The sequence below is a fragment of the Bemisia tabaci genome, chromosome 2 (genome assembly GCF_918797505.1).
Source record: "Bemisia tabaci chromosome 2, PGI_BMITA_v3".
Taxonomy (NCBI): domain Eukaryota; kingdom Metazoa; phylum Arthropoda; class Insecta; order Hemiptera; family Aleyrodidae; genus Bemisia; species Bemisia tabaci.
In genome coordinates, this window is record NC_092794.1 from 77,055,483 (window position 1) to 77,079,239 (window position 23,757).

At 38.6% G+C, this 23,757-nt stretch overlaps 1 protein-coding gene across 4 annotated transcripts in view; it reads left to right on the forward strand.

Moving 5' to 3' along the window:
• Positions 1–23,451, forward strand: part of LOC109037048 (uncharacterized) — a 258,003-nt gene extending 234,552 nt beyond the window's left edge. For all 4 annotated transcript variants that reach the window (XM_019051543.2, XM_019051541.2, XM_019051542.2 and 1 more), the window contains exon 11: positions 1,682–23,451. In XM_019051543.2, coding sequence (XP_018907088.1) covers positions 1,682–1,914 — 233 coding nt within the window. In that variant the 3' untranslated portion in view covers positions 1,915–23,451. The remainder of the gene's footprint in view (positions 1–1,681) is intronic.
• The last annotated feature ends 306 nt before the right edge of the window (positions 23,452–23,757 follow it).

Sequence of the window (23,757 nt, forward strand, 5' to 3'; positions counted from 1 at the left end):
TGATTCCCCAGCTTAGTGGACCACTCGTTGGATGCGGAAAAATACGAACAATTTAAAAAAACTGGTTTTGATTCAAATAAAAAATTGAGATCTTTGTAAGTTCTTTGCTTAAAAGAAATTTTCGAAACCCAAAAACTGGAAAAAAGCACATATGTTCACTTAAAAATGTGATTTCGGGATTTCAACCTTTAAAATCATAAAGTCTGTAATTGTATACGATTTTTCATCCAAACCGGACCTCGATATCTTTCTTCGTTCGAGATATGTCGAGGTTTAGAGGTTTTTTCTTCCATCTCTCTAACTCCTGCGCTCAAGTATGAGTAATCAATGGACAAAGTCTGAAGAAATTCCAGAGGGGGGGGGGGGGGCAAAAAAACCGTTTTTGCATACTTTAGCGTTGGTACCGATACGTCGTTTCTACAAGGGATGTCTCAATTATTGATTGCAAGTTATGGCTCTTTGGGCGAAAATTTCCTTTATGTTGTACTTTCTCTCGCCGTACACCTAAGAACGTCTAATTTTGAGGAATGGACAGAGTTGGTTATAAATGAACTCATCCCGCTCCTCGCGGTCAAGGGAGCTCCCTCCGAACGGCCCAACAGTGCACACTGTAAGAAAAGGATAATTTAATTGGAATAAAATTCAGTAGCTAAAAATGAAGTAGTACATAAGACTACAGGCTGGAGTGCATGACTCCAAGCAGTGATGAAATGCTTCGCTTTACCCGACGAAACAATGAACGCCAGAGAGCAGTGGATCTCGCTATTTTAGGCCTTGTCACCACGGGACGTTTCATGGGATTTGTCCACTCTAAGAAAAGGATAAATTAATTGGAATAAAATTCAGTAGCTAAAAATGAAGTAGTACATAAGACTACAGACTGGAGTGCATGACTCTAAGCAGTGATGAAATGCTTTGCTTTACCCGACGAAACAATGAACGCCAGAGAGCAGTGGATCTCGCTATTTTAGGCCTTGTCACCATGGGACGTTTCGTGAGATTTGTCCCTGGACAAATCTCACTTCCGAAATTGGGAAAAATATTAAGTCAGCGAATACTAATCACAGTACCAAGTAGAATCCTTCTGAAGTCCTGAGAGCGACTCAGAAAGAAGAAGAAGGAGGAGAAACTTAGTTGTTGTAATGGGGGCAAAGCTCAGTAATTTCATCCCTGCGATTCGAATTCGGAACAAATCCCAAGAAACATCCCCTGGAGACAAGCCGCAGATGACAGTATTTTGGGCCGGAATGGGCCAATCTTGGCCTTCTAGATATCGATTTTGGAAAATACAACTGTCCGTAATTTCCGACTCAGATAGAATAATTTCAAAATTCTGGCCGGATTTCCTCTTTTTCAAAGTCAGGAACCCCCTTACGACCTGTAGGTAAGGCCTCGAGATCATGGGGGCTTCGAGGTGATAAAATTCGGAGTCCTTTAGGTCCATTCCCTATTTGTTCCCGTAGTTCTTGGCTTCGTCCGACCTTTAAATAAACTGAGAAAGAAGCCTGGTATGGTAGATTTGGACCACCCTATATGAACTGGAAGTAGTAATAGTAGTGAAGTAAAAAACCGGGGTGTTAACAGTACTTACCTACTGGTACTTTGGGGTGCATTGCACAGCGCTCTTTTCTTTGCGGCACAAGAGCACAATTTCATTGACAAACGGGGGTTTTTGTTTCAGAAACAACAGTTGAACACTACAGCGACGACAACCCGAATTCGATTTGCATCCGATCAGGGCTCCTCGCAGCATCTCTGGCTCTCGGCTCGACCATGATGTGCCTGCTGGGTCTAGTGCTCACCGTCATGTGCTACCGTGCGCGGCGACTCAATAAATGCCAGTCAGATCCTCTACAACACCTCACCTCGCCGCCCCCAAGATGTTTCTTCACGCACAAAGGTCGCATCAACTGAGCTGGCCACCAGTCTTTGACTCTTCGACGCCGGAAGGAAACCCACTGCTCCAGTCTGCCCAGCGCCCGACTTTCACCAGTCGAGAAAAGTGTTTTGATCTTTTACCTCTCGATAGACACACGCAAGTGCCATTAATTTACAATTCAAGAGGAATTCGCCTTCGGAACGCACTATAGAGGTTACAAAAGGCGGCCTTGTTCCTCGAATTCCCAGGTCGGAGAAATCCATCTTGGTGGTGCCAATGCACGGACGATTTTTCGAATTTTCTCAGTTATTCAAATAAGAATGCCGTGTGAAATTGGCAGTGCCACTTCGTATCCGGAAATCAGAATTATTAAGTAGCGTCGTGAAAAACCTAGAGACTATTTTATTGAATGCCGTACGAAAATTGTTTGGGTTCTTTTATTCAGGTTGTATTACTTACGACCTAGCATTTCGTGATTGATCTGTACGAAAACCCTTAACACACGATCTTAAATTCAAAACTTACCGATTGCGGTCTCATTACAGCTCATCGATTGCTCACGAGAGAATGAAGCGCCACCTGCTTATCTCTGATGAGGTGTGAATGATCAAAGCACGCTTTTTGATGGCACTGTTTGGCAGACATTGCACTCAGCTAGTTTCCTGTTCTCGTCAGATACATCCAGAGGCAAATTCGTGATCCGTCGATTCTCTTTGATTCAAATACCCGCCATGTTAGAATACCTACCCCTGAAGAGCAAGCCAAGTGAATACTTCTCCTTGATTCATACCATGCCCGTTCAGTATTTTTCTATGGGTCTCAGGTGTCGTTCCTCTAATCATAACCACTGAAACTTTCTCAGCAGAATAAAGCATTTGACGGCATCGTTTATTTTTAACTCATTGCAATTGAGCCTTTAGGGCTTTTTTCGGAAAAAATTAACATCCGGCTACAGTTAGGTCCAACCGAATTCGCTTAGAAAAAAGGGTACTTAGCCAAAAGTTTCCGTAAATTCCCTTTAGGAGTTTCTACAGTGTGGTCCGATGACCTCGAAAATCCGATTAATTTTTCAAAACTCATCATTGAGCGAGAAATTGGTAAACTCTGAGGGTTCATTTGATTCTTATAAATAGCGACAATTGAGTTTAATCTTTGAATAAACTGTAGTTTTGAATATCTAAGCATTTTTCATGCAGATACCTATATTAAATTGAAATAAGTGATGAAAAGTAAATTGTAAGGCCTAGATTATCAAATGCCAACTCGGCAAAAATAAAAGGTCATTCTCTTAACTTTGATTTTGATTTGGTACAACACATCATAGGTTTATTGTACACGAAGCGGGTCCACACGAGGTTTCCTGCGCTTCGAATTCCCTGAAAATATTCCGAAATTTTTACTTTTTTCAACTTTGCCCGCATGAGACGTGCTTGGATATTCAAAACTGGGGTGTTCCCACACAGTACCTTGACTCAATTGTTGTCATTTTTATTCAGGAAAACTGAACTCTCTAAGTTCAACTCTCTCTCCGTAAATAGTGAATCTTTAAAAATATATTCGATTTTCCAGTTCATCGGACCACAGTGCCAAAAGCTCTGAAGGGATCATAGAGACTTTAGGCTATAAGTAAACACCTTTTTATATGCAGAATCGATTGGGCCTAATTCCGGTCGTGCGTTAATTTTTACCCGTCAAAATTCCTTGTTAACCAGCTACCACACCTCCGCGGACGTGCGCGTAGTACAGTGGTGCACTCTTTAGAGTATGTGCGAGCAAATGCACGCCTTTAGCCTCAAGTTTAAGTGCGCCTCTCATCAGATTGAGAGACACCTACCCATCTAATGGAAACTAGTAGAAAAAATGGTTTCTAAAATGCGCTAAAAATAGGAGTTCATTTATTGCGAAAAAGACGGTCCACATTACCACAAGGAAATTCAGAGTTTCGAATTCCCTTCCTGCCCTTGCCTCGGACGCCCGCGTCCTCCTCCCTCTACACTTTAAGGTTTTGGTTGCTGGAAAGATGAAAGATCTTTGCAAGCGACTTGGTGTGTACGTGTGAGGGTGTGTGTGTGTGTGTGTGTGTGAGTGTGAGGGTGAGGGTGTGTGTGTGAGGGTGAGGGTGTGTGTGTGTGTGTGTGTGTGTGTGTGAGGGTGTGTGAGGGTGTGTGTGAGGGTGTGTGTGTGTGTCTTTTTTTTGCCCCTTTCCCTTGGTCGATATTTTTCATCAAGTTTATCGATGATTCTGCAAAACTAGGGGCTTGTCAGAAATTCTTCCTCTTATTCAACCGTCTCGCTGGATGGGACCCCCCTCCCCCTCACATAAACCCTTGAGCATGATATCATGTACATATGAACTCATGTCTCAGTGCTGTCCTGATTTTCTTTTAGAGAACATCAATTTCAAGTGATTTGGGAGTGTTTGTATTATTTCGTACGTGTAAACGATGTTGATCATCCATCAGCTAATTTTTATAAGTATCCTTTCCAGTGATTTGGAATTTTCACCGAGATGGGAATGTTTTATTTTGATGAGAATTTTTAAATTCAACGGTAATTTCACTCCTCTTTTTTCTGTCCCCTCTGAAATAATTAAGAGCTTTCTTCGGACGAGTATGTTTGTGTACAACCTCTGGAATTTGATGATTCTACTTGTTTAATTTTTTGTACCAGTTGCGGAACCCTCTACACTTCTCTGACTCGAATGGATCTCAAATTCTTAGGATAAATATCCATTATTATATTTAATTATTATTATGTTTATCTTAACTTGATTCCTAATTTTCATGTAAAATTTATTACGACCCTAGATTTAAGGATGTACATAAAACATTTGAAAAAGAGAGCCGCTGAGTGAGAAATATTTATGAGAGGTTACTTCTGTATGAAATTTAGTCATGTAAAAACCTAAATCACATTTGGAAATACTTTGGGCGAGTGCGGCTGTTGGATTAGTGATTGCACCGCACGAACTCCCCCATTTTTTATTCTGGATGTAAGAGGTTTATTTGAGAAACTAATCTCGAGACAAATCACACTCTTGAAATCTTTTCAATATCTGATAAGTAGTTCTTTTGGTTTCAGCCTCTTCACGGACTCCCCAAGTAGCAGTGATTGCGATAAATAGCGATTTTATCGGTGGCAATATATCGAGATATTATCGCATTAAAAATTGCTATAAATGGCGATTAAATCGCCACACATCGGAATTTTTGGTTCGATAAAATCATGATCAATTTTCATCGATAAAATCGAGCTTAAATCGACATTTATCGCGATTTTTATTTCAAAAATATCGTGATAAATACTCGGGCGATAAATTTGCGATTGCGGGCGATTTTATAACGGTAAGATCGAGGATAATCGCTGATAAAATTGCAATACCTCCCTATATAGCGATTTTTCCTTTGAGAAATGCTACTTGGGTCGTTTGCGATTGCGGGCGATTTTATAACGGTAAGATCGAGGATAATCGCTGATAAAATTGCAATACCTCCCTATATAGCGATTTTTCCTTTGAGAAATGCTACTTGGGTCGTCAGCACACACCATGCTCTCAAATTAGGTCCACTTCTGAGACGGAATGAATTTAGAACGTCGTCGGTACATTTCGAGCTCCCAATTTTCTTGAACTCTGTTTTGGTAGGTAGGATCAAAAACACGAAACTTGTATTGTAGAATCGAAAAAAATAAAATAAAACTGTAAATGAACAGTTGGGAGTTGAAAAAGTTTTAACTCTATCTCCGATATCTCTGATCATCCTTTAGTGCATCGTTAAAAATAATGATTTTTTGTTTCCACATTGAAGAGAAGTAGGGTCAATTGGCTCGTATATCCAGTCAAATGCCCTTTATATCAGACACAAGTCAAGTAATTTAGAGTCAATTAGAGTCATTTTTCAGTCCATGAAAGTCATGCAGAGTAAATCAAAGCTAGATGAATTAAAGCATCAGCTTATTTAATTCAATATCATCTTCAATGTGGGAAAGGAATAAATGTTACAGTCCGTTCAAGATAAGAGGAACCGTGGGCAATCGGCATTAATTGCACTATTTTGCAAGATGAAGCCGTTTGAACCCTCATCAAATGTCACCTCTCCGTGTTTTGCGCACGTTACACAGGAAGCTACAGGCCAGCACGGTCGACTCGTGGCCGTTTTCCCTGGGGCTTGAGCCCGGAGCATTTAATTCCTGGTGCTCGGCGCCATGCGCCACGCCTAGTGACTCATAAACAACCCTCCATGCGATGCGGGGTTGACTCGATGACTTGATCACCAATGGTCGAGCAGCAACATGCTTCAACGTAGTGCAATTCATTCAGATTTTTCACGGTTCCTCCTATCTTGAACAAATTATAGTATTTAACAAAGTAAGATGTCAGTGAGCAAACATGGTTGATCGTCTTTACATGTACCAGATAACTTTTTGAAAGTAATAAAAAGAGGTCAGCATCAGATTAGAATCAAGAATCTAATAGTTATATTGAATTTATGTCTGCTCAACAACGCCAATGTTTAAAATTGTTAAAAGCAGATGTAACTTTACACGTACGGTGTCCTAAAATGACCAAGACTGATGCTGTAACTCAAGAGCCAAACAGCAGTATTTGTTAGCCACCCTCTTAGCCATAATACTAGCTCGATACAATGTAAACGAGCCTCACAAGAATGGGCAGTAAGCATTGTGCTTAAAATTCTTGAAATGGTAACTCTTTTTCCCTTAAATAAAATTCTGAAATCGGAACAGTTTCGAGAGCTTCAACCGGTCGATCCGGTTCTCGGAGGCAGTCCGATTTTAGTATGTTATTTATGTGGAATGAATTACCATTTCAAGCATTTTAGTCATTTTAACATTAATAACTAACTTTCTAAATCACTCTCTAACAATTGCTTTTTAATTACAATATACATGCCATATAATAATGTATAATACATCTGTTTCACATGGTGTTTAATAGGTACTACAAAAAAGGACAAAGGCTTCCTAGGCTATTTTAAGAGAATAGGTTTATAATAGGTACCTAATTTCAGCGATGTAATGCATCAATCAAAAGGTTTTTGAATAGGTATTATTTTACAGATATCGATGGTTATTGGATGAATGTCATATAGGTACCTTACTCACTATAGAGGAGAGGTCAGAATGGAATGTTAAAAGAAAACCGTCAGTGGTTGCCATTTACGTCGTGTTCGAACTTCTAAAACACACAATGAGTTCATTTGTATTCAAATCAGTTCATCTTGGGTCTCAATCGACTGCCAATTGTGTTTTCCTCCAGACGATACAAAATATCATCTCAATAAATTGCTTACTTTTGTAAATACAGCACCAGTTCTGGTCATTATGGGGTATTTTTAACGATCCTAAAATGACTTTAGTTGTAGTTAAGAATTATTTTAAGGCATGTAGTGTTTAATATATTTTCTATTTTGAGATCCCTTCGAATCGGAGAACGAGTGTCTACGCTCCAACGTTTAGCGTAGGCATATTACTTCGTTGCCAAGAGTTTCACGTAAATGAGTACACTTGCTTTTCATTGATTTCATGCATAAGTTATATCAGCGCGTTGTTCCTTACTCTGACTCATGCTTCCTTTTTATCTTGAATTGTCTATAATTGATGTTTTTCAAATGTAAATTATGATTGAGTTATCGAAATTGTTTTATTCCATTAATAAATGAGTTAACTACTTTGTATTTCTATCGTAAATTGGTGTTCTTGGATTCTTCTTCTGCCTCATCAAATCCCAAACTAGGGAAAACGAGGCTATGATTGCGCCCCTCCACCCACCCCATGAGAATTTTGGAGCCAGTGCGATTTTTTCTTGAGACCCTTGACTGGTGAGGCAAATATCAGATTTCTTTTGAGCGTTCACGATGCTCCTACTTCGCAGAACACGCCTTCGGACGTTTTGTGACCCTGGTGTTAACAATAATGAGCAAAGGGCTCATCGCTTTATGGATGTTCCACCATTTTTAAAGGGGGCTCAATTTTTGTTGATTTCAATAAAAGAACACTACGAATCACTTCTATGACTTTAATTATCAAAAAGACAATCTCTTTCTTTAATCATCAAAAACAGCTGATAAGATTATAGCCTACAATCCACCCCTTAATCGCAATCAGGTGTAGATAAGGCGCAGCTAATTTCGCGAAAAACAAAACCGACGATTTTGACACAATTAATTTTGCTAGCCCTGTGGCTTATCTATGAGGGTCCACGTCTTGTTTTCAGCCATAGAATTCATTTCTTCTTCCATCGCAGCCATCCATTTATCTTTATCGGGTGAGTTCATCGCTTGATTATAATTTTCTGGTACATTGTGAATTATATTTGCTGCTTGGAACGCAAAGACAGCAAAATCTTCTATCGGTATTTTAACGTTATGCATCTTTCCTTCAATTTCCTTCATTTCTGCAGAACCTTTGTTATCTTGCTCTTCCTCGGTTACTTTTATCGGATTTAAAAACTGTTTCTTTACCGAGGACTCGTCGAACTTAACGTCTCTACTAAAAATAACTTTTTCATTTGCGAGATCCCATAATTTGTATCCGTGTTTTACATATCCTAAAAATGTACATTTCGTTGATCTGGCATCTAATTTTGAGCGTTTTTGTTTAGGAACGTGTGCATAAGCTTCACAACCAAATATTCTAATATGTCTAAGGTTTGGTTTACTGTTATACCATATTTCTGCTGGTGTTTTATGATGTTCAAGCGCACAAGTTGGTAATCTGTTTACTAAATAATTTGCAGTCAAAGCTGCATCTCCCCAAAAGATTTTACTCATTTTTGAATTATGCAGTATGCATCTAGCTTTTTCTAGAATTGATCTATTTAGCCTCTCAGCAACTCCATTTTGTTGTGGAGTATAAGTCATGGAAGGAGTAATTCTAATCCCTTTATTGTTACAAAATTTTTTGAATTTTTCCGAGAGATACTCTATTCCATTATCACAAATTAAATTTGAAATTTTAGACTGAAACTTACAAGTAACTTCTGCTTCATATTTAACAAAAATATCATAGACCTCGCTTTTATGAGACATTAAATAAATTTGAGAAAAGTGACTAAAGTCATCAATGAAAGAAACAAAGTAACGTTTTCCATCATGTCTTTCTGGTGTGACTGGCCCAAAAATATCTGTATGAATTTTTTGTAAAATTCTTGTACTTCTTTTTGATGTCCCCTTTTCAAATGGTAGGCGAGTAAATTTTCCTGTCATGCAACTCTCACATAAGGTCTTAGAGGTCTGTTTGAAATCATTAATAGTTAAGTCTAACCCATCAGCCATATCGTGTCTGATCAATTTCTTTAAATTCTCGTCACTAGGGTGGCCTAACCGCGCATGCCACAAATCAGCCCTGCCTAGTGCACAGAAATGTTTCTCTTGGTTGCCCTTCACATTGGAGAAAATAAGTTTGTACATTCTACCTTGTAAGTTACCCGCGACCACTAATTTGTTTTTACGCAAAATTTCTACATGATTTTTATGAAAACAACATTCATACCTGCTTTAGTAATTTTCGGTACGGAGAGCAAATTTGCTCTTAAATTTGGAACAAGCAAAACATTTTGAATAGATAGTACCTTTCCAGTATCATGTGTAACAGAAATTGTGCCAATGTGAGATGCAGACAAAGTTTGATCATCCTTCGCAACTGCAATTGAGATGGGAGGATCCAGTTTTTCCAAAGTTGTAAACCACCTTTCATCATTGCACAAATGTTCTGTAGCCCCAGAATCGAGAATCCACGTCATGCCCACTTCTTCCTCATTGTTGAACGCACAAACAGATGAAGTGAACGCTACATCTTGACTGGAGTCGCTGTCTTGATCTTCTATATCAGATGAATGTTCTATCAACGTTGATCCATCTTGAGAAAGATGTACTTGATGTTTATGTTTTGATGACGTTGATGAGTTTTTCCTTAGGTAGCAATCCGCCCATTTGTGACCTTTTTTCTTGCAAAAACCACATTTGTACACGTATCCTTTACTCTAAAAAGCCGCCTCTCTCGAACAGGAAGGTCCATTTGTCTCTGACATTTTTAGTTCGAAATTAAGGAGTTTTTCTTTGACAAAAGATAAATTTAATTTTTCTTCGTCAACTGTTTCCAACGCAGTCAAAATTGAATCATAACTTTCAGGTAAAGACAATAAGAGGTAACTGTCGATTTCGTTCTCTGTGACGTTGCCTCCGGAATCTTTTAATTCTCGTATTAATGCATCATAACGCAGGAAAAAATCATCCAATTTTTCATCGCCCAAAAATTTGAGGTTAAGAATTTTCTTCCTACAATAAGTCTGAGACAGTATACCCTTCTTTTCGAACTTATTCTTCAAAGCCTCAAACATTTGAAATGCCGTTTCCTTGTCTCGCACATATTCCAACATATTATCGTGTAGGCTTTGAACCAGAAGGGATTTGCATTCCCGCTCCTTTTTTCTCATTGTAGTTATAAGAGATGCAGAATCTTGTTCATTTCTTCTTTGAAGTAAATCATTGATATCGTTTTCTACATAAAGAAGTAGTTCTTTCTCTTCCAAAATCAGTTTCATACGAAACTTATAATCCGCAAAGTTTTTCCCATTGAAAATGGGAATTTTCATTTTTTCTAAATTCATACTTGACATTTTGAGGTTAAAACTTGTAGGTTCAATATAACTCACCAAAAAAAAAAAAAAAAACAATATAACTCCTAGAATTCGGAATTCTTTCGGAGAAAAACTTAAGAGCTGGAAAACGCCTTTCGAAACTCATGTTCTGGGCCCATAACCATTGTTGATTGTAATAAAAGAACACTACGAATCACTTCTATGACTTTTATTATCAAAAAGACAATCTCTTTCTTTAATCATCAAAAACAGCTGATAAGATTATAGCCTACAATTTTGTCATTTGTCTTAGTTTTTTCTTTCATACCCATTTATTTTATTACAAACGTTAGTAGTATGAAAATGCCAATTTGAGCACAAAAGTTTAAAGCCAAACTGTGCAAAAAATACGACTTAAATTGCAGTGTTGTGGTGTGGGTATTTGACAATGTGGTAACACAGTAAAGAGTATCACATGGTACCCTTTCATTTTTTGGATTCTTCCATTAAAACCATTACAAGTATTTTTTGTTGCCCCTTCATTCTGTGGGTTATGCAATGGAGTATGGTGCACCTTCAATTTATTGGTTAGGCAATGGTGTATGTTGCCCCTTCAACTTGTACGTTATGCTTCAGCGATGCCATACGGTGCAAATGAATAAATAGTTAATTTAATGGTGAAACTTAACAACAGCGAATTTGTAAAATGTTGCCAGATGGTGAAAGAAAATAACTCATTTTTATGTACAGTGTTGCCAGATTGAGCAAAAATTGATGCATTTCGGACGTGGGATAGTTCGGAAACAGTAGACCATCTCCTCTGGGATATGTTTGGTATCGGAAACTGGAGAGTAGGGTCTGATTCGGGACTTTTAATTTTTAGTGGCTGGGAGCGTGTCAGAGCGCTTGAAGGTGTGAAACGGAATTGGAACCATGGACTTTGGCATTGGATACTTTGGAATAAGCTTTTGAGTTTGGATATTGCAATTTTCAGTTTGATCAATGGAAATACATTATAATTTTTTTTTTAAAGTTATTGTTGCCGTTTGAAAACGTCCATATTTAAAAAAAAACATGTTTAAAAACTGAACGTTTAAAAACTCCCAAGTTTAAAAACGTCCAGGTTTAAAAACATCCATGTTAAAAAAAGTAGGGTGAAAATGCCGACTTTGCCAGGTAAAAAATCCAACAGCGTTGCATGATGGTGCAGAAAAATACGAATTAAATTACAGTGTTGTATGGTGATTATTATTCAATATGACAACGCTGCAAAAGCTTCGTGGACCGCCGGCGAGTAAAACCGGAGGGACACGTCTGGCCAAGCGGAAACTGCAAGTCGGTGATCACGTCCGGATCTCGAGACTCAAAGCCATGTCCAAGAATGGATACATACCAAACTGGAGCACGGAAATTTTCAAGCTTATATGGCGTCAACTCGACCGTTCATATCACGTACGATCTGAAAGACGCGCACGATATCATCAAAGGAAAATTCTACCTTAAAGAACTCCAACCCACCGACTATAAGGATACGTCCCTCGTGGAGAAAGTTCTGCACTGCAAGAAAAATCAGACCTTTGTCAAATGCTTGGGTCTGGACGCGAGTCAACAGCTGGATACACAGTAAGAAATCGTATAAATAGTAATCATTCATTCTATTCTGAGTAGGTATCACAAGGAAGAAATCATGATCGATAAAATAATTCTCATCACTATCTTCGTCGTTGGATTGACTTCCACAGTGTACGAATACTTACTCATCCGAAGCAAACATCACAATCACAAATCACACATCATCAACACATCACATCACAATGTGCCCTATCCATCCGGGAATTAAAAGCGCACCTTCTACCTTTACGGATGTTCTATTCATCTTGAGCTTACTGGCGCTCATTAATTCCGTTCCGTACCTGACCTCCAAGTACCTATCATCCGACTGCAGGTTCAGTTTCACTAGGATGTCCCGTGAGAAAATCAGTCTGAAAATCGATGACACAAGTGTCGATTTTAAAGTTCGGAGAAGGAGAAACAGGGATCGATATTTGTTGTTGACAATACTGACGATTTATATCGCAGACGTTATCAAACTGGACGTTTTTTTAGTAGGGTGAAAAAGCCGACTTTGCCAGGTAAAAAATCCAACAGCGTTGCATGATGGTGCAGAAAAATACGAATTAAATTACAGTGTTGTATGGTGATTATTATTCAATATGGCAACGCTGTAAAAGTAAAAGTATTGCATGTTGCCCCTTCAATATGCGGGTTATGCAATAGTGTAATGTAGCCCCTTCTATCTGCGGGTTATGCAATGGTGTATTCTTAAAGATGGCGGTTACAACGTTGCCGGACAGTGCACTTAAATAAATGATTTAATTATGGGTGAAATTTTGCAACATCGCATTTTACAGTGTTGCCAGATGGTTCGAGAAATTAGTTTAATTTTTCGATACAATGTTGTCAGATTGTGCAAAAAATTCGGATTTTCGGACTTGTAAAAATTTTCGGTTTCGAAAGACCGTCTCCTACAGTATGGGTCTGGTATCGGATACTGGAGAGTAGGGTCTGATTCGGGAAATTAAAACATTTTCGGAAAATTACCCTCCTCCGATCCGCCGCGGACGGATGCGATTCTTTTCCATTATCGAAGATCGGAAAACTGTACGGACCGAATTTTGATACTGTGACTAGGCCATCCGGCTGCGGGACCCAGACCACGAGAGAGAACTAAGTTCTGAGTAGCCATACGTAAGATGTGATACGTGAAACTTAAAAGAGAGAGAGAGAGAGAGAGAGAGAGAAAAAAAAATTGACCCAATTTTGAAAGATGAGATTCTGGCTCTTAAATTGCTCGATGTTTACCAATTTTGAACACAGTGTAAAATATTGGATAATAGTTAAACACTAGATTTTAATTTATCTTAAGTAGGAAATCTGAAACCGGATTTTCATTTTGAAAAAAAGATGAAAAGTTTTGAAGTAAGAAAGAAAAAAAAGACTAAAAGAAATGAGGCGAAGAAACTTCCAGGAATAATTGAAATTCATCACAATAAAGACAAAAAACTTAGTTTTTTTTTTTTTTTTTTTAAATTCAGACAAACCTCCAGAAAGCCACTAAAACACTTTTCGGCTCATGCCCACCCACAAGTCTCCTTCTTTCCAGACTCACTAAAATCTACATCTAACATGTTCGACATACCAAACTATGGAGGGTCTTTTGTCAGTTCTTGAAATTTTTTGTTCAACGAGAACAAAGTCATTAATGCCAGTTATGTATTATTTTTTTTTAGAATTCATCCACCCTGCGCCTGCTTTCCTGGAGTCCAACCTGGTAAAATGAAAGCTACTAGCACTCTGTGATTTGATTGTTTTGAGCTCGCCCACTCGGGAGAGCTCTTTGCGATCGATTTCTTTTAGCATTGGTAGTGTCCGTGGCGACGAATGGATGGTTCTCGTTGCCGTCGGAGGAACGGCCAAAATCCCATTGATTTCAAGGTCTAAAAGTTGAATTTTCGCGGGTTACAGTTTTCCTCCGTCGAACATTTCCGTTCCCTCATTCAACTGAGGATTAATTGTTCCTCGTTTGCTACACTAGAGAGCAGCACTTTCCAGTGGCCGAGCATATCATAGCATGTTGCTATGGTTTTATATCAAATAACCTAATTGTATGTTATCATCCTCTTATCTTTTCAATGCAGTTTTTGTGTGCAGTTGTACTTGCAATTGTTATTATTTCTTAAAATAAAAAACATGGTGACCTCGACGTGATTTAATAATTTGTTCAATTAATTTTAAGTTACTAAGACTAAGATTGAGATTTGCGCATAATTAATGGATAATCCTTAAGATTGCCGTTATTGGTACCATAGAAGGTTAATTAACCTCAAAATAATTGCATGCTTGAGAGCTCGGTTGAGACTCGCATTGGGATCCTTTCAGAGTTTGTTTAAACCTCATATTAAGAATGCTTTAGGATTCGTTTGAGCCCCTCGCATCAAGAATGCTTGGGAATTCGTTTGAGCCTCGCATTTAGAATGCTTGAGAATTCGTTTGAGCCTCGCATTGAGTTTCTTTAGAGTTCGTTTTAACCTTAAAATACAGATGCATGAAGTGCTCTTTCGAGTTCCGTGCTATTTATAGTGCGCGAGGTGCTCCATTGAGCCACCCCATACCTACAAAGGCGTGATGTGCTCCATTGAGCCACTCGCATACAAAGGCTTGAAGTGGTCTCTCGAGCTCCACGCTAAAATTCAAGTGAATTCCTTTTCAGCTCTTAGTGTATACCATAAGTATTGTGTAAGAATTATGGCAGAAACGTTCCTCCAAACCGTGCTAAATTATAGTTTCTTTGAACTCTGTGCCGATAAAAATTCAGAATTTCAGACTGCCAGCTTAACAAAGTATAACCTTAATTAAAGTTGGCGACTTGATTTAAAAAAAAAAATTAAAATTAAATCATATCGTTTCATTACATTGGTGACAAGTTAAGAAAAAGCTTATCAACGATGAAAGCCAGAAACAAAAATGCGATGGCAAAAATAGCCATTGCAACATTTGCCGCAAAATCACATTCATAAAAGATAATTCCATTTCTCTCTCTTTATTTCTCTTTATTTATTGTAATGTGAAAAATTTGTCATATGAAATTACGTCATAACATTTTGCATCGGCATGTAACCTCTGATAATTGGGTAAAGATTCATTTAATACATATACAATTTCAGAAAAAATCATTAATAGTTGTTAATAGTTTCCCAAAGGCGAGCTCTCCAACACAGTAGTGTTGGAACCAGCAGCTTGTTTTCTTTATATGATCAGTCATTAACAGAGATTTAGCAGCAGAATCCCATCATCGAGATCTTGATAAAAGATCCTTAAAAATGCTTGAAACAGCAGAAGCGCTGTCTGAGATTTTTATCTCTTTACTTTCAAAAAGTAAAAAGGCTAGTTTAAAATTTTCAATGAGTATATTGACTCCTTTATGAATAAGAAGGGAGGACATTGGAAGTGTTGAGAATTTTGTGAATTCCGGTACTTTAAGTGTTTTACAATATCGGATGATTGAAATTTAAAGATCTTACCTTTGTTGGAGAGCTCGATGCATTCGGTGGTGAGTTTTCTCATACTTTTCCTTTGTTGCATGCAAGTTTTGCCGTCCACTCATATATTTACAAATAAATGGACTGGACTGCTGAATGGATATTATTTCCTTGCAAAATATACTGATGAGATATCAACCAATTATAAGAGGGAGGGCTGTCAAATGTAACTAGTTAGGTGATAAAAAATGGCATTAGGAATTTTTCGCTGACTGATGTTTTTTTTACCAGGTGAGGTTATCAAAAGTCAATAACATAATCTGCAGGGGAATAAAATTCTACAATTCTTGGTGCGGGGCTTTGAAACATTTTATTTCATTCCTGCGGGGGATTGCAAAAATTTTGTTTCATTGTCCCGCACCATAAGTTTTATTGCAATGCCCCGCATCTTGCGGAGCAATGAAATTCCAGTTTGTTTCATGGGGCAATAATCTGCGGGGGATTGACACGTAATCAAAAAAATGAAGTACTTGAAAAAATAAAATAGAGTGAAGAAAAAAATAGAGTCAGCAAGGAAATAAATCAAGTAAAACGATAAAATAAATTTAAAAAATATAGTAAAGTAAAAAGTAAATAAATACACGGACAAATCCAGGCAGATTGAAAATATCCTAGTTTCCCGTTCAAATCGACGTTAAATATCGGTTTTGCGTCACATGAAGGCAGCATTTGGTATAGCTTAATGGTTAGGGTCTTCGGTTTGTGTTAGGCAGGTCCCGGGTTCAATCCCTAAGGTAGGTAAAAATGTCTAATCTTCAAAATCGGGTAAATTACGTCCCAGTAGTTTCATTATTATTATTTTTCATGGTTTCAAAATTTATTTCCACAATTAACCCTTTTCCACCATCCCCTAGCTGCGAACCCCTAAATTTTCTATAGCCGGCGATTGAGAATTCCTACAGCCAGCCATAGGAATTCTCAATCGCCGGCTATAGAAAATTCCTATCTCCAAAAGGCCATGTTTCAATTTACCATAGGATTTTTCCTATGGCCGGGCTATAGGTAATTTGTATGGCTTATTTTTACCAGGGATGCGTGTCAAGTGCCATGCTCGCGTTTCCTTCTATTTTTTCGTAAAATGACCGAGGGTGAAGATTCATTAAATTTTACTTCAAATGAGTCTACGGATACGACCCTGAGACAAAAGCACAGTCCTCAAAATGGATTGCACCCTGGACATCATGAATATATTCCTCGCGGTACAACGATTATAGAAGAAACTGACCAGGGAAACTTTACAACGTTTGTGGGCCGCTCTATCAGGTGAATACGTCCTCAATAATTGCGGGCAAGCGGTGACTGGATGTTCCATCATGATAATGCTCTGGCCACAGTTTTAGCGAAACACAGCATCCTATACATACCGCATCCTCCTAAAGTCCAGATTTAGCTCCCTGCGACTTTTGTCTGTTTCCTTAGCTTACGTTACCGATGAAAAGGATCCGTTTCAACTCGATAGAGGAGATTAAAGAAAAAACTTAGAGAGCGCTGAAGGATATTGAATTTTGACGAGTCCACTTGAATTTTTAACGAGTCCATTTGAATTTTGACTTGCTAATTTCTAGGTAATTTCGCTAATTTTGAAGATCCGGCCCTGGTCTTAAATTCTTGAATTTTGTGGGGGGGGGGGGACAACGGTCTGGTCAGTAAATCGGCTAGCTGATCACTTGTTGGAACATATTTCACATTTATAGCCCTTTTTCTACCTGTTCTCTAGAAAAATGATACTTTACATGCATGTGTTTTGATCTTTTGTGGCTACTTGGATTCTTTGCAATACTTATACAACCGGTGTTGTCTTCATAAATTAAAATGGGAGTTATTGCAGTCATATTAATACTACTCAGAAACGATTGCAACCATAGAGCTTCCCTGACAGCTTCAAAAAGCGCCATATAGGGTAGACTGGGGTTAAGTGGGCACCATTTTGTTTGAAAAATCATAAAACAAATTTGGTGATAGATAGAGTTAATCTTTAAAGTACAATGTCTTCAGTATAATGTAAGGTATCTGCAAAAAATAGTATGTTTCATTTTTTTAAATTTCTTCATGGTCAAAATTTAGATTTTGTAAAAAATGGGAAAGTGCTCAGTTAACCCCGTGGGGTGGGTTAACTGGGCACTGGGGGTGGGTTGACTGGACACTAAGATGAAAAAGCATTCTTTTGAAAGAGGAAACTTTTATTAAGCCAAATGAACAAGTGGAAAAGTCTTAAAAATTAAAGAAATACATCTGAGGATGATTTTTTGTTTGTCTTAATACTTATATTATATACATTTTCACTAAGAGATACGGAAAACTTATTTCAATGACTTCTGAATAGGTCCCATGGTTGGTTGTCCTTTTTCTCCTTTTAGTTGTTAAAATACTGCAATTAAAATCAAAAAACAAGTTTTAGTGAATGTTTTGGCTAACTTGTAATCTATGGGGTTAACTGGGAATGCCCTCTTTAATCCCATTTGGTAGTGTTCAGTTAACCCCATTTCGGAATTTCAGAGAAAAAAAATCATAAATAATACTCAATTGGAATAATTACCAAAGTAATCACTGGAAATAGTACATAAAACTATAGATGAAACAATAAAGCACTTACCGAAGCCTTCCTCAAAAGCTAGATATGTCATTTGGGCTTCAGTTCACAGCACCGGAATTTACTTTTCGCCCCACGAAACACGTTTGTAAACATAACTTCAAAAGAAACAAAGATTATCAACTCGGCGCAAGGTACACTAGTAAGGGTCTATAAACTGATGAAATTGACGCGTAGTTGGTTTTGAGTATGCCCACCAGGTGGCAGCTAGGTCGAGTGTTCAGTTAACCCGCCGTGCCCACTTAACCCCAGGCTACCTCTGATTCACTGGATAAAGCAGTCATAGAGTTTTGCTTTTGGTATTCCAACAAATGGTACAGTTTTCAAATAATTGAAATAGGAAGCTTGTCGTGCTCTTTCTATCGTTTTCATCTGTTACCCAATCAGAATCACATAGTGACCACTCAAGATCTTTTGGTATTCCAATAAATGGTACAGTTTTCAAATAATTGAAATAGGAAGCTTGTCGTGCTCTTTCTATCGTTTTCATCTGTTACCCAATCAGAATCACATAGTGACCACTCAATATATCAGTAAATATTGATTGATTATTGATTGATTGATTTTATGCTTCCTAACTGTTTTGGAGGCTTCCCATTGGTCTCATTGAAGTTATAATCGAAATGTAACGGATTGGTCTCGTCAAAAAATCGTCTAGGACGCACCGTTCTCGAGATATCGAGCAAAAATAATTAACACTCCTATTCAACACGCTATTCCATGTGGTGTTTGGGTGTCGCAGAGCGTCAGAGTGCGTTGCAGGAGAGACCACTCATGTTATGTTATTACAAACACTACCGCATAACCAATACAAATTTCACTTGTACAGTACCAAATATCGAGCGAAAACCAATTGTCCATAATGGATTAATTGATTTTAGGCTTCCTAATTAAATGTATTCCTATCAAACGGAACTAAGCGCTAATTTGAGTTCCTTTTGAGGAATTTAGAATCCGGGATAGCGCGTTCTGTCAAACGGACCTAAACGCTATGGAAAAGCATTGCGAATACGGGACGGGATAAGCCGGACGCCGGATTCCGCCGCCAATCCAAGCCCCTGTACCTTCCTCACCCTATAACGCTTAGGTCCGTTTGATAGAAATACGTCCAATTGTTATGAAGGCTTCCCGGTGGTCTCATTGCATTCATAATTGAGGAGTAGCGGATGGCAAATAAGCCTTCGGTGCATTTGGTGCCGTCAAAATTCGTCAAAGACGCACCGTTTTCGAGATATCGAGCAAAAACCATCGATTATTTATTGATTTTCCATTTAAATCTACGGTAAAGTATCAAAATCATTAACCAACAACATTCTCATATAAAGTTGTGGTAAATAATTGAAATCATCAACTTTCGTTACACAAACCAATATCATATTGTCAAGTATCACCGGTAATTCAATCAGTAGCAATTATGTTGCATAACCTACAAGTTGAAGGGTAAAATAAACCATTGCATAACCCGCAGATCGAAGGGGCTACATGCAATACCTCGTATTATTAGAATTGTATAACCCGCATATTGAAGGAGTAACATTACCCGGCCATTTCGTTGAACAATTTTTACAACGTTGCGTTATTGTACAATACCCGCCATACAGCATTGTAATTTAATTCGTTTTTTTTCTATGTAAAAAAAAAAATCATCACTTCAAAGGAGCATTTTCTATGACCCCGGGCTATCCGCAATGAAATTTTACGTTTTTCTGATTCCCTTGATCTGTAGAAACTAAAACCAGACATCACATCGTTGTGCGATCCACGAACAGACAGCTAGTTCACGATGAATTTTGAACTCTGGACGGAGCGAGGACCGCAATTTACGAAGGCCACGAAGAAAACCGCGTATACACATAAGATAGGTATGTGTCATAGACGTGTTTATAACATCAGACATACAACCGGTTAATAGTAAAAGTCAAGAATCCTTTTATTCAAACAAGCATAAAAACTCGTATATACATATAGGATACGCATGCGACTTAGATAAAAGTTGGATTTTCTCGAAAACGAAAAGTCGTATCAAAATTCGGTCTGAACAGTTTTCCGATCTTCAATAGTGTAAAAGAATCGTATCGGGCTGGGGTGGATTGGAGGAGGGTAATTTTCCGAAAATATTTTCCAGCGTAGGACTTAGAAAATTTTTTAATATCCCGAATCAGACCCTCCTCTCCAGTCACCGATACCAGCCCCATCCTGGAGGCTATGGTCTATTGATCCCGAAAATTTTACAAGTTTTCGATTCATCAAACTGAAATTGCAATATACAATCCCAGTTGCTTATTTCAAAACACAAGGTTCGGATCCACATCTCCAAGCGAACACCACTAAAAATTGTAATTCCCGGATCAGACGCTACTCTGCAGTCACTGATACCAGTCCCATCCTGGAGGGTATGGTCTATGCGACTTAGGTAAAAGTTGGATTTTCTCGAAAACTAAAAGTCGTATCAAAATTCGGTCTGAACAGTTTTCCGATCTTCGATAGTGTAAAATAATCGCATCGGTCCGAGGTGGGCCGGAGGAGGGTAATTTTCCGAAAAATATTTTCCAGCGCGGGACTTAGAAAATTTTTTAATTTCCCGAATCAGACCCTACTCTCCAGTCTCCGATACCAGTCCCATACTGTAAGATATGGTCTATCGATGCGAAAATTTTACAAGTCCGAAATCTCGGAAACAAAAAGTCGTATTGCAGCGAGGTAATGTATCAAAAGTAGTTCGCCAGAGGGCGGCACCTTCCCAGTGGTTCTGGGCGAGGCATCTCTGATTGGTTGCAGTAGCCGAATGATGATGGATCGACCAATCAGAGATGGCGTGCCCAGAGCCGTTGGGAAATGAGAAGTTTTTTGGCCCGGGTCACGACCGTGCGTCACAATGTGAGTATTCTTTTTCGAAAGGTTGGGGACCTGTTCCCCAACCATATTTAAGTCCTTTTTCATTGTTCAATAGTGTATGTAGAGTGTGTTCTTTCCGGCCGTGCTTCTGTCGTCCCCAAACACAAAGTTGTTGTTTTCCTTTCAGAACTTAGTTCTCTCACGTGGTCTGGGTCCCCAATGGTGGTCAATGGTCTGGGATGGCCTAGTCACAGTATCAAAATTCGGTCCGTACAGTTTTCCGATCTTCGATAATGGAAAAGAATCGCATCCGTCCGCGGCGGATCGGAGGAGGGTAATTTTCCGAAAATGTTTTAATTTCCCGAATCAGACCCTACTCTCCAGTATCCGATACCAGACCCATACTGTAGGAGACGGTCTTTCGAAACCGAAAATTTTTACAAGTCCGAAAATCCGAATTTTTTGCACAATCTGACAACATTGTATCGAAAAATTAAACTAATTTCTCGAACCATCTGGCAACACTGTAAAATGCGATGTTGCAAAATTTCACCCATAATTAAATCATTTATTTAAGTGCACTGTCCGGCAACGTTGTAACCGCCATCTTTAAGAATACACCATTGCATAACCCGCAGATAGAAGGGGCTACATTACACTATTGCATAACCCGCATATTGAAGGGGCAACATGCAATACTTTTACTTTTACAGCGTTGCCATATTGAATAATAATCACCATACAACACTGTAATTTAATTCGTATTTTTCTGCACCATCATGCAACGCTGTTGGATTTTTTACCTGGCAAAGTCGGCTTTTTCACCCTACTAAAAAAACGTCCAGTTTGATAACGTCTGCGATATAAATCGTCAGTATTGTCAACAACAAATATCGATCCCTGTTTCTCCTTCTCCGAACTTTAAAATCGACACTTGTGTCATCGATTTTCAGACTGATTTTCTCACGGGACATCCTAGTGAAACTGAACCTGCAGTCGGATGATAGGTACTTGGAGGTCAGGTACGGAACGGAATTAATGAGCGCCAGTAAGCTCAAGATGAATAGAACATCCGTAAAGGTAGAAGGTGCGCTTTTAATTCCCGGATGGATAGGGCACATTGTGATGTGATGTGTTGATGATGTGTGATTTGTGATTGTGATGTTTGCTTCGGATGAGTAAGTATTCGTACACTGTGGAAGTCAATCCAACGACGAAGATAGTGATGAGAATTATTTTATCGATCATGATTTCTTCCTTGTGATACCTACTCAGAATAGAATGAATGATTACTATTTATACGATTTCTTACTGTGTATCCAGCTGTTGACTCGCGTCCAGACCCAAGCATTTGACAAAGGTCTGATTTTTCTTGCAGTGCAGAACTTTCTCCACGAGGGACGTATCCTTATAGTCGGTGGGTTGGAGTTCTTTAAGGTAGAATTTTCCTTTGATGATATCGTGCGCGTCTTTCAGATCGTACGTGATATGAACGGTCGAGTTGACGCCATATAAGCTTGAAAATTTCCGTGCTCCAGTTTGGTATGTATCCATTCTTGGACATGGCTTTGAGTCTCGAGATCCGGACGTGATCACCGACTTGCAGTTTCCGCTTGGCCAGACGTGTCCCTCCGGTTTTACTCGCCGGCGGTCCACGAAGCTTTTGCAGCGTTGTCATATTGAATAATAATCACCATACAACACTGTAATTTAATTCGTATTTTTCTGCACCATCATGCAACGCTGTTGGATTTTTTACCTGGCAAAGTCGGCATTTTCACCCTACTTTTTTTAACATGGATGTTTTTAAACCTGGACGTTTTTAAACTTGGGAGTTTTTAAACGTTCAGTTTTTAAACATGTTTTTTTTTAAATATGGACGTTTTCAAACGGCAACAATAACTTTAAAAAAAAAATTATAATGTATTTCCATTGATCAAACTGAAAATTGCAATATCCAAACTCAAAAGCTTATTCCAAAGTATCCAATGCCAAAGTCCATGGTTCCAATTCCGTTTCACACCTTCAAGCGCTCTGACACGCTCCCAGCCACTAAAAATTAAAAGTCCCGAATCAGACCCTACTCTCCAGTTTCCGATACCAAGTATCCTTATTGTTGTGGGACCAGACCTTGCAGGTTTGGTGTCCACATTCAGCTCCGTAGATGAGGCATGCTTCGCGGCATGGCTCTTCGTGAGAAATTGCGGAGGTCCAGGGTCAGTCCTATCGGACGGAGTTTCTCGAGGCGCATTTGTTTATGTCCGCGCGGAGAGCTTCCGTTTTTCGGAAGTTCAAGCATTGGCATAAAAGGATGTGATATCCACGTGGGCGAGATCAGTCATCTAGGAAAGATTCTAGAGCTAGATCCGGTCGGCCCCTGTGAGTGTTGCTATTCATATAGAGATTTATATAGAGATTTAGATATATATATATTCATTGTGCTATTTCCATATTTGGTTGTGTTCTTCATTTGTGCCAGCATTCCCCCACAACATGTTGCAGGCGCCGTGTCATCTTGTGATATCGTAGCGATTCCGGTACCCCTTCGTTTTTTGTTTTTTTTAAGTTATTCCCAAAGTTTTCGCGTTTTCAAGTTCCAAAGTTTTTCAAAATCACGCAGTTTTTATTTTTTCTTGCTTAATACAGAGTAGACAGTGTAGTGTGTACTGTAGTTTTTATTGTGACCAGGTAAGAATATGTGTTTTTATTATTACCCGTTTTCATGACTTATTTACTGTAAGATAGATTGATCTAATTT